Below are 11,599 nucleotides of genomic sequence, written 5' to 3'. Positions count from 1 at the left end.
ACTGATGCTCATTTGCATTTTATACTGCTGGCCAAACTATAAAAATCTGAGGAACAAATCTCACCCACAGGCTGGTGACCTCTGTTGAAAGCAAGACAAAACAGAAAGTAGCAGTCTTTTTTTCATGACTTTCTAGACACTGGCTCCCCCCCCCCCCAAAATTCCTGGTTTTATTCAAATCCTGGAGCTATGCCTGCATAGTTTCAATAAATTTCCTCTTTTGCTTAAACTAGTTTGTTGAGGTTTTGTTACTTATCCAAATAGAGATTTAGCTACATCAATTTAAAAAACAACAGCAGAACAAAACAAAACAAACCTGGATTTAAGGCCTGGTTCTACCAAAAATGAGCTATGACAAGTCCCGTCTCTCTGAGCCACAATGCCATCACCTACAAATGATGGGGTTGGACTGGATGATATCTAATTTCCCTCACCTTCTAATACACTAGACACTGATTCCTCTGGATAATCTCTTGATCCTCCAGATCCCTTAAGAAAGTTTCCTAAGTTTCTTTAGTTCTATCCATTGACTGAGGTAGTTAAAATACCAAAAATAGAAAATAGAAATACTCCAATTCTTTTTTTTTTTTTAATGTTTATTTTTTTGAGAGAGACATAGTGCAAGCGGGGGAGGGGCAGAGAGGGAGGCACAGAATCTAAAGCAGGATCCAGGCCCTGAGCCATCAGCACAAAGCCCGACGCAGGGTTCAAACCCACGAACCGTGAGATCATGACCTGAACTGAAGTTGGACGCTTAACCAACTGAGTCATCCAGGCACCCCAGAAATACCACAATTCTTTACGTCTCTCTTTCCTTGTCTTTCAAAAGCATCATCTATTAATGAGAGAGATGCTTTAAATAATAACTTATTTCATGTTCTAAGTCTTTTTCAATGTAAATTAAATTCTAGCATTGTAATTAGGCTAACCTAAGGTTGTTGTCTGTAATGAAATGTACATTGAAAAATGTGTACATAATACCAAATTATAATTGCATACAAATATAGTAATTTTGGCAGTTTTTCTCTTCACAAAAATGTAACTTACCCAAACAATGTTAAATTAAATGGCAAAATATTTTAAAGACTTTAAACAAGTATAAGGTTTCAAGGAAAATACCATAAAATCAATAGTACCTAAAATAAATAGTACGAATATCCTCTACTAAGCCCATAAACCCTGCTTATATAAAGAATAAAAACTAGTATTGTTTTGACCCTTAAATTCTCACTCCAGCAGACTTTTCTCTGATGCTGAAACGAAAATAGTGACCAAATGCTTTGATGGACAACTCATTACAATGAGAACTGAAGGCTTCCGAAACCAGACAAAGATTTTTTTTCTGTATCTCCCAGATGCTGGGAAAGTAAGGGAAATATTTCAGTTTCCCACCCAAGAATGAACTCTATGTCTGCACTTAAAAAACAAAAATAACTGCTTTAGAAATGACTGAACTCAAGGTACAGTTTTTGAAAAGCAGAAAATGTTCCCAAGGCAGGGTGAAGAAAAAAAAAAATTATTGAGAGAAAATAAAAAGAAGGGGGAAGAAATCTTTCAACAGAGTAGAAACTGTTAGTCTCTCTGTGTGTCCCTGAAAGGTTTTGATCCAACCCTATTTGTTATCCTAGAAAAGCTCCTCTGAAGAAAGGTCTCAGTGTAAGAACTGCTTGAAAGAAGCCAACCCCTTGGAAATAGGAACGGCTCGGCCATTTATTAATGTCAAATATGCTGCCTGCACGAATCAGTCAGCTTGTCTCTTGGAAGCCATACAGAAAAGTTCTCGCACACCTGCCTCTTGGTGCCTGGACACTTGTGACTTTAATGACAGCAGTAACAACCACCAGAAAATAAAATCTAAAAAACAAAATGCTGAACATGACTATATTCTACTTGCCAAGTAGTTGATTCATCAATTTTTAAAGGCTTCTTGCTGAAGTATCATCAGTAACCACAGCATATAAAAGCTTGCTCAGATGTAAAAGCAAAAGCAAAACAGAGTCATTCTCCTAAACTGGCAAAATGTAACCAAATTACCACAAAACTGACCTTAGAAACAAAGAGAAATGGAGCAGAAAAAGGCCAGATTTCTTACTGGCAGTACCACAGTGGCAAGTATCCCAGAACTGAGAAAAGCTGCCAAGTAGAAGAGAGAAAATTAAAGGATTTTCCAAAAGCAGCCAAGCCCAGTGCACACAGCATTCCCAACAGCTGGAGTGAGCTTCAGAAGGAACACACAGGTATAAGGTCCAGCCTTATTCTTTATTTACGGCACAGTCAAAATCATTAAATCAAGTACAAAAGAAATGGCTTCCATTTCCTGGATTGGCATCGGAAATCCTTCCTACCAGCTGCAATTACATCATTTTTGTCTATCTTCTGCTGTTCTTTTTTGAGGGAAGGGATAGGGAGTGACAAACGGACCAAAGAGACTTTTACCCTCAAACCCAAGAGGAAGCTCTGCTTGCAGAGAAACAAAGGAAGTGACCCTCCCTCTTGTGAAAGGCAGTCAGGAACTCTGCTCCGGTTATGAGGGCCACTGATGGTGTAGGAAAGCTGTCACAAAGAGATTCTTCCCAGGGGTGGTGTGAAGAGGGCGACGATTCAGGGTGTGCGATGGCTGCTGTCACCATCATCACCCTCTCTTCTATCTCAACCTTTGCCTCATCAAATCTAATGACAAACAAGGGAAAGTAATTACATGTAGAAAAGCAAAGTGAATGGGAACGTGGGTAGAATGAACATAAAAGAAACTGAAAGTGATCAAAATTTCTCAGTGCTTCTTTCTCTGACTGGCATAGAAATCTCTGATCCACTGCTTCATGTGTCTAACTTCCAAGGAGCGGGCTAATAGCACGGTCGTGGGGTCAAAGGCATTTCTGGCTCGAAGATCTAGATGATGGGCCCCTTCTGGGATGGTGATCGCAACCAAGGTGTCTGTGATATCCTTGGTTACTCCACCTCCTGACCAGGGGTCTAGTTCACCATTGCTAAGTGAGGGAAAAAAGAAAAAATAAGATTGTTAGTTTTTCATATCTACACCCAGATAAGATAGGAGAAACCTATTTATGTGCATAACATCAAAAATTACAAATTTATAACCTGGGGGATTTGATCTGAGATCTAATCTGTCATATAAAAAGGTGCTTCGTGCTGGAATTTTACTTAATTTCTGTAACTAGGTGCAAGAAATAGAATCAGAGAAGACTGAAGGTGGTACCATATGAATCAACCCAGCTTCTACTAGGACATGGAATATAGAAGCCTGAATTTTAATCCCAGCTTCATCACTCAAAAGCTGGATACCTCACACAAGTTACTGACTCAGTTTCTTCATCTGTAAAATAGAGGTAACAAGGCTGACCTCATAAGGTTGTTAATAAGGGCTAAACCAGATGGCACATGTGGATGTACTGAATAAGCCCAGTGTCAGGCACAGAGGACTCCTTCAGTTAATGCTGGTTTCCTTACTACCTAGGACCCCAACTCAGAAAATTTGGGCATTACTCAAAGATATTCATTTTATATTAGCTTTAAACTTAAAGAAATGGTATTTTATTAGTCTTGGCTGTTTCACACAACACATTTCAGAATGATGTAAACAGGATCAGTCATTAAAATAGGCTATTTAGTTTAGCTGAGTAAAAAACCAATATACCACTGACAGTATTCCTAAGAATATTATCAACAGCTCTTATTGAGCCATAATTCACCTATCACAAAAGTCACCCACTTAAAATGCACAATTCAATGGCTTTTGGTATATTCAGAGTTTGCAACCATCACCACAATCAATTTTAAAAAAGTTCATCACCCCCAAAATGAAATCGATACTCATGGCAGTCAATCCCTATTCCCTTCCCCATACCTCCTCACTCTCAGCCCCAAGCAACCACTAATCAATTTTCTGCCTCTATAAGTTTGCGTTTACATTTCACATAAATGGAATTATACAATACGTGGTCTTTTGTGATTGGCTTAATTCACTTTGGCATAATGTTTTCAAGTTTCATCCATATTGTAGCGTGTATCAGTACATTATTCCTTTTAATTGCCAAATAATATTCCATTGTATGGGTATATTATATTTTATTTATCCAGTCATTAGATGCACATTTGTGTTGTTTCCACTTTTTGGCTATAATGAACATTGTTCCTATAAACATTCATATACAAGTTTTTGCTTGGGTGCAGGCTTTCATTTCTCTTGGGTATATACCTAAGAATGGAATTTCTGGGATGTATGGTGACTTAACCTTTTGATGCACTGCCAAACTTTTTCCAAGGTGGCTACACTATTTTATATTCCCACTAGCAATATATGAGGGTTGCAATTTCTCTATATCCTTGCCAATACTTATTATCTGTCTTCTTGATTATAGCCATCCTCTGTGGGTATAAAATGGAATCTCATTGTGGTTTTGATTTTAATTTCCCAAATGACTGAAGGTATTGAGCATTTTTTCATGTGCTAACTGGCCATGCGTATGTCTTCTCTGCAAAAAAATGTCTCTTCAGATCCTTGACTGTTTTTAAATTGAGTTATCAACTAATATCATTTGATCCATTTTAAGTTACTTTTTTGTATGGTTATGAAATAGGGATCCAACTTCATTTTTTGCTTGTGAATATCCAGGTTTCTCAGCATCATTTCTTGAAAAAAAATACTCTTTCCCCAATAATTTGTCTTGGCCCTTGTCGAAAATCAATTGACCATATATATACCAAGGGATGACTTCCAGACGGTCAATTCTCTTTGACTGATCTGTAGGTCCTTATGGTAGTATCCTAATATATTGGTTATGGTAGCTTTATAATAATAAATTTGAAAACAGGAAGTATGAGATATGAGTTCTTTAAATTTGTTCTTTTTTTTCATAATGTTTATTGAGAGACAGACAGAGAGAGAGAGAGAGAGAGAGAGAGAGAGGAGTGGGGGAGGGGCAGAGAGCTAAGGGGACAGAGGATCTGAAGCAGGCTCTGCACTGACAGCAGAGAGCCCAGCCCCATGCAGGGCTCAAACTCACAAAGTGCGAGATCATGACTTGAGCCAAAGTCGGACACTTAACCAACTGAACCACCCAGGTGCCCCTGTCCTCCCTTTTCAAGATTATTCTGGCTATTCTGGGTCCCTTACACTTTTAAGATCAGCTTGTCAATTTATGTGAAAAAGCGAGCTGAGATTTTCATAGAGATTGCATTGAATTTGTAGATCAATTTATAGACTATTAACACCTTACCAATATTATCTCTTTGACAAGAACATGAGATGTCTTTCCATTTATTTAGATTTTAATTTCTTCCAACAATGTTTTGTAGTTGTGTAAGTCTTACACTTCTTTTGTTAAACTTATTCCTAAGTATTTTATTCTAGATGCTATTAGAAATCAAATTCCTTCCTAACATTTATTAACTCCATATGTGCATAGAGTAGTTTAGAATTTACAAAGCCTTGACTATTATAACAACTCTGTGAGGTAGGTTTAATAACAACTCTTTATAGACAAGAAAACTAGTACCCAGAGAAACTAAAAGATTTGTCCATATCACTCATCTAGCAGTGGCAAATCTGAGATACAAATTCAGACCTTGTAGCCCCAGTCTAATGTTCAATCTTTCATGCACACATCGTAAATCAACAGCACTCTTGACTTGTATGGTGCAGAATAAGAACATGAGCTTTGGGATCAGACACACCTGGGTTCCAGTGCCAAGTCTGCGCCTCACCTTCCTAATCTTATGGAAGTTTAGATTCCTCAAAATAAAATAAAGACTGAAATACCTGGATTAAGAACCTGGTAGCTATTAGATTACTTTCCCCTGGTACTGCACTTTTTGGTATATCTTTATCTACATATCACTTATGGAACATTTCTATATGCTTTCTGACATTTGTTTCATGTACATTCCATTTTGCTGATATTGTTACAAAGCCTGAAATAACAAATATTCAAGGTCACATTATCAGATATATGAAATTGTTCCCATAATTTGCATAATCATTTTTAAAAGTCTCATCTATAAGTACAATCTATACAGATGCCTATCCAATAATATCTTTTTTAAAAATGCTTATTTATTTTGAGAGAGAGAGAGAGAGCATGAGCAGGGGCCAGGCAGAGAGAGAGAGGAAGACAGAATCCCAAGCAGGCTCTGCACTTTCAGCTCTCCAACTACAACTCCATGAGGGCAGGGATTTTTGTCTCTTTTGTTTATTACTGCCCACAGTGCCTAGACCAGACCTGGCACATGGTAGGAGCCAGGTGTTTATTGTGTGAATGAAAAAAAATTTTTTAAGTGTTTAGATGTCTGCGGCCTTGTACCAAATGCCCTACAAAGAGATATATAAATATATGTAGGCAAGTTCAGGCATATGAAATCACTTCAGTACTTTTTATGTGGGAAACCAAAGTTAATATAAATGATCAATACAAATATAGAGAGACTAACCTTCAGCTGTGTATAGTAGTGAGAAGAACCACTAACTAAGAAGATGTAAGTTTTATTGCCCTACCAGCCCATGACTTTAAGTAAGTCACCTAACATATGTGAACCTTAATTCCCACATATATAACAAAAAATAAATTTTTTTAAAAGATAATGCCCCTCCATCACAGAGATCTTGTGAGGCTCAAGTTAAATAATATATGTGGTAGTAAGATATAAACTATAAAATACTACACAAATGTGCAGTATTATTACAATAATTATCATATTCTGTAAGTATGAGAAGTGTTAATACTTCTGAGAGGTAAATGAATCATGAAAAGGGATGTGAAATCATGAAAAGGGATGTCTCACAGACATTTGGCCAGAAAAGTAATGTGGTCAACATTTTCCAGTTAATGTACAAGCTAAATGAGAAAATAAGCATTTAGGTACATTAAATATATGTGTGTTTGAGATACAATTTTAAATTCCTTTTACAATTCCCACCACATTTCTCTTTTAAAAAAAATTAATTCAACTTCAACTTAATAACATCATTCTTGGAAAGAAATCACTCCAAAAATGTACATTTTTGGTTTCATTAAAAATGAAAAGGAAAACTCACGTGCAAAATAACAGTCTTAGTTTTCAACTACCAGATAAATTCTTAAAGTAAACTACACAAGGGGTTAGATTTTCTTAAGTGAACAAATCGCCTTTATCATTATTCCAATTTAACAGGACCAACACAGATAGGAAACTCTCCATTATTTGCAAAACAAAAAAGCCATCCCAACAGCCACATAATAAGCAAACTGCATTTGATTTAAAAGGTCATCTGAATCAGCCCAGTGGCTTAGCAACAGTGTTTGGAGTTGCTGAGAGACCCAAGATGCACATGGACTTGAATTTCTTGGTCCTAGACACGTGAAAGCTTAACCAGCCACTGGGACATTTACCAAAAAAATACTGGCTTTCATGAGAGAGTCTAGATGCCTGGATAAAATTCCCAACAGTGAGCTTCTAATCACTAGCAACAATTAATTTGCCTGAGAAATGATATTAAACTAACCAGCTCCTCAGGGACTCCCTTTTGGATTTATATTTAAATTACTGAGCATGACCATTGGTAAAATAGTTTCTTACCAGTTGGGGTTGGGGAAAAAAAGAAATCCTTCTAACAAAACAACCGTACAATAAAAAAATTGTTGAAATGGAATGATTAATGGCTCCTAGTTATTAACTCCTCATTCATTCAACAAACGTTTACTGAGTACCTACTATGTGTTCAACAGTGAACAGATAAAATGTCCTCATGATGCTTCCACGATAATCTATTTACTCATTAAAGTAACCTTGTTTGGTAGTCATTATTTCTAACTTTTATATATTGGCAATTTGCCTGAGTCTATACAGCTAACTTGGTCTCCCTCACTTCAAAGCCCAAGGTTTTAATTGCACTGACAAATTTCCTGTCTGATACGGACTAAACTTTCCATTCAGGAAAGCAGTCACAGTTGGACTTGTGTGAGATGACCTAAGGAGAGAAGCATGGACATAAAGATACTTTCCACCTGGCTCCTTGGACATTTTCTTACTCATCAACCAAAACCGTTTTCTAGTTGGTAGCCACTAAGTAGAGACAAAAGAGGCACACCTAAGGCTGTTTCTTTACTTTGGGAATGTGTTTACTTTAGAAAAGCAGGACAATTTTGAATTTTTAAATATACTGGGGACGTCTAGGTGGCTCAGTCGGTTAACCTTCTAACTCTTGATATCGTTTCAGGTCATGATCTCATTCACGGTTCTGACATCGAGCCCCACATTGGGCTCTGTGCTAACAGAGAGGAGCCTGCTTGGGATTCTCACTCTCTCGGCTCCTCCCCCACTTGTGCATGTGCATGTGCATACACATGCACACACACATGTACACACACACTCTCTCTCTCAAAATAAGTAAACATTAAAAAAAATAATAATAATAAAAAATAAAACTTCTATACTGGATTTTCTCACACCTAGCAGCATAAAGATTTCTTTTTAAAAGTACTTGCCACTGTAAAAAGATAAACCAGTACCTTCACATAGTCCTGCCTTTACACTCTCATATGCCTCTACAGACTTCCTAAACTTTGTATTTTGTTCCTTGTTTTTATCAACACACATATTTCTTGGGCATCCAGTATGTGCCAGGTACTGGATGCAAATGCTGAAAGCACAGATACAATTAAGTCAAAGTCTCTGCCATTAAGAAGTTTTCAATCTCATGGGGCAGACAGAAACATAAATAGATCATGTCCAGAATGCTAAGTGATATTCACAGGCCTAGGGGAGCTAAGGGGATGGGGTAAATCTCACTTCCCTGGAGGAGTCAGGGAAGGTTTCTGGGAAGGTGCCTGAGTTTTAGGAAAAGGAGAAAAAGATGAAGGGGAAGGACATGCAAAGACGAATAACTCCCTATGTCTAGGACATGAGTACAAGGTAGAGTGTCCTTCCATTTATTCATTCAACAAATCTTTTTTGAGCACATATATTTGCCAAATCTGGGCCAAATATTTTCTTGGGTTAACTCTTAAGCATTACACAACTCTGTAGGGTGAGTTATTATTATCATTTTATAGAAAAGAAGTCTGAGGATCTAAGAGCTTAAGTAATTTTTCTTAAAATAGCTCAGTTTACCTTTGCAAAGTTCTATTGGAAAGTCCTCTCTTAACACTGAGTTAAAAGTTTCTAACACTGAGCTAGAATTTCCATTTCTTGCTTCAGTTCTATTCCCAAAACTTTTCTCACCAAATCTGCCCCCTCCCCCAATGATGATGATGATGATGAGTTTGATAGCCTAAGGAAAATAATACAAAAGGGCAAATAGATTACTAAGATACTCATCTATGGTTGAATCCCATAACTCATACATTAAACTCATACATTAAACAAACTCATACAGTGCTCGCTTCGGCAGCACATATACTGAAATTGGAATGATACAGAGAAGATTAGCATGGCCCCTGCACAAGGATGACATGCAAATTTGTGAAGCTTTCCATATTTTTTTTACCCAAGGAATACAGGAGTGCTGATGCATAGGGCCACTTGTACCCCAATGTTTATAGCAGCACTTTCAACAATAGCCAGATTATGGAAAGAGCCTAAATGTCCATCAACTGATGAATGGATAAAGAAATTGTGATTTATATACAGAATGGAATACTACTTGGCAATGAGAAAGAATGAAATATGGCCTTTTGTAGCAACGTGGATGGAACTGGAGAGTGTTATGCTAAGTGAAATAAGTCATACAGAGAAAGACAGATACCACATATTTTCACTCTTATATGGATCCTGAGAAACTTAACAGAAGACCATGGGGAAGGGGAAGGAAAAAAAAAGTTAGAGAGGGAGGGAGGCAAACCATAAGAGACTCTTAAAAACTGAGAACAAACTGAGGGTTGATGGGGAGTGGGAGGGAGGGGAGGGTGGGTGATGGGCATTGAGGAGGGCACCTGTTGGGATGAGCACTGGGTGTTGAATGGAAACCAATTTGACAATAAATTTCATATTAAAAAATACATACTAAAATAAAAAACAAAAACAAAAACAAAAACAAAAACAAAAAAACTATTGGCCATGTCCAGAAGGTCAAATTTGACTCTCATTTTAAAGAGATTGTAAAAGAATGACATTTACAGTTTAAACAATGGCTCCAGGTTAAGAGGCCTATATGCTATCTCTCTACTATTTCCATGTAGATTTGGGGAAATAATTTTTAAGTAACTTGTTTTTCTCTTAATAGCTGATAGCCTAAGGTTCAAACCAAAATATGGAAATTTTAAAATCACAATCACATACACATAGAGTCTACTCAATTAACCCTGATGTGAGCCAATACCAAATACATCCCTTCTAAAGAAGCAATGTAACATAGAGGAGCAAACACAGGTTTTGTAGTCAGGCAGGCCAAGGTTGAGATCTGGTTTACCACTTAGTAACCATTACAAAGCTGGATGAGGTTTGGCAAGAGACTGAACTCAGCGACCTTCGCTTTCCTCCTAAGTAAAACAGAGACTATAACAACTACTTCAGAGGGCTGCTGGGAGGATTCAATTAGGCAATTTATTTAAAGTGCCTCATATAGTGCCTGAAACAGAACAGAGTAGGCACCTCAAAAGTGTTTGCTGAAAAAATAGTGAAAAATATTTACTATCAATTAATAATAACAGTAACAAGGGCAGTACAAATTGAGAACAGCAAATGATACTTCATTTTGTGCTAGTTTTTTAAAATAAAATATTTAAGTTTTGTTACTGTTTTTAAGCCTTTAAGCATGTTTGTAATAGAGTATAAAAGTGTATCTCTTGCTCAGCATCCTCTGTCTTTCAAAGAAAGACATGATGGATACCACTCCTGTATTCTATATTGTTTTACTATCAGCATTTTTCTGGTTCTACCTTCTCAGCTATTCTACAAATGTCTTCATCAACCAAAGTTTTTCTCTGCACCAGTAAAAACTCACCTAAAAACAATGTTGCTGTGTGAACTGATGTTTCTGCCTCCATACACAGTAGTGATCCAGGCGGGCCTTGGTCTCACACCCCACTGTTTAAAACAGTCATCAGAATATTCCCTGAAGTTCCATGAGTGAGGCTCAAACATGTCATCGATACCATTAGTACAAAAAGGCATGACCATTTCTGTGCAAGCCTAAAAAAGGAAAACAAAAGAGAATCCAATGACAAAATAAAGCACAAAGAGTTAAATAACTTGTCCAAAGTTATTCTGCTGGTAGCAGCAAAGCTAGGGTTTGACCTCAGGCGGTCTGGTTTCAGAGCTCCTACTCTTTACCTACGTCATACCACCTCTCATTATTCCTGGAAAGGCTCAGCTGAGAAGTAACAAAAGTTAGGGCTATATATTCTTCATCGGTAAATTGCTTTCTTCCACATCTATTATCATATTTAACCCTCAGGAGGGAAAGTATTAGTATTAGTATTATTAGTCTCATGCAGGTGAAGGGATGGAGGCTCAGAGAGTCAAGTCAGACTCCCCTTCTTTTCTTCATCCATAAAATGCTTCCTTTTGATAGGAAGCATTGCTTTGGATAGGACTTACCAAGAGATATTGTAATATTAGTATCTTTTTCAACGAACTATATTTAAAGGTGAGATCATGTCGTATT

General features: G+C 37.2%; 1 protein-coding gene and 1 non-coding gene across 6 annotated transcripts in view; one reads left to right on the top strand and one right to left on the bottom strand.

Annotated features, from left to right (window-relative positions):
• Positions 1 to 775: 775 nt before the first annotated feature.
• The window catches only part of LOC102970112 (prolylcarboxypeptidase), a 77,927-nt gene continuing 67,103 nt past the window's right edge, over positions 776 to 11,599 (bottom strand). For all 5 annotated transcript variants that reach the window (XM_015536119.2, XM_007078965.3, XM_042958241.1 and 2 more), the window contains 2 exons: positions 10,937 to 11,124; positions 776 to 2,987 (listed from right to left, as the gene is read on the bottom strand). In XM_015536119.2, the coding sequence (XP_015391605.1) occupies positions 2,771 to 2,987; positions 10,937 to 11,124 (405 nt within the window). In that variant the 3' untranslated portion in view covers positions 776 to 2,770. The remainder of the gene's footprint in view (positions 2,988 to 10,936; positions 11,125 to 11,599) is intronic.
• Positions 9,370 to 9,476, top strand: LOC122231656. Its single transcript, XR_006208900.1, has one exon. It is a non-coding gene; the product is annotated as a U6 spliceosomal RNA (small nuclear RNA).

Source organism: Panthera tigris, chromosome D1, assembly GCF_018350195.1.
Source record: "Panthera tigris isolate Pti1 chromosome D1, P.tigris_Pti1_mat1.1, whole genome shotgun sequence".
NCBI classification, from domain to species: domain Eukaryota; kingdom Metazoa; phylum Chordata; class Mammalia; order Carnivora; family Felidae; genus Panthera; species Panthera tigris.
The sequence above is the reverse complement of the archived record's forward strand: the minus strand, read 5'-3'. Positions and strand labels throughout refer to the sequence as shown.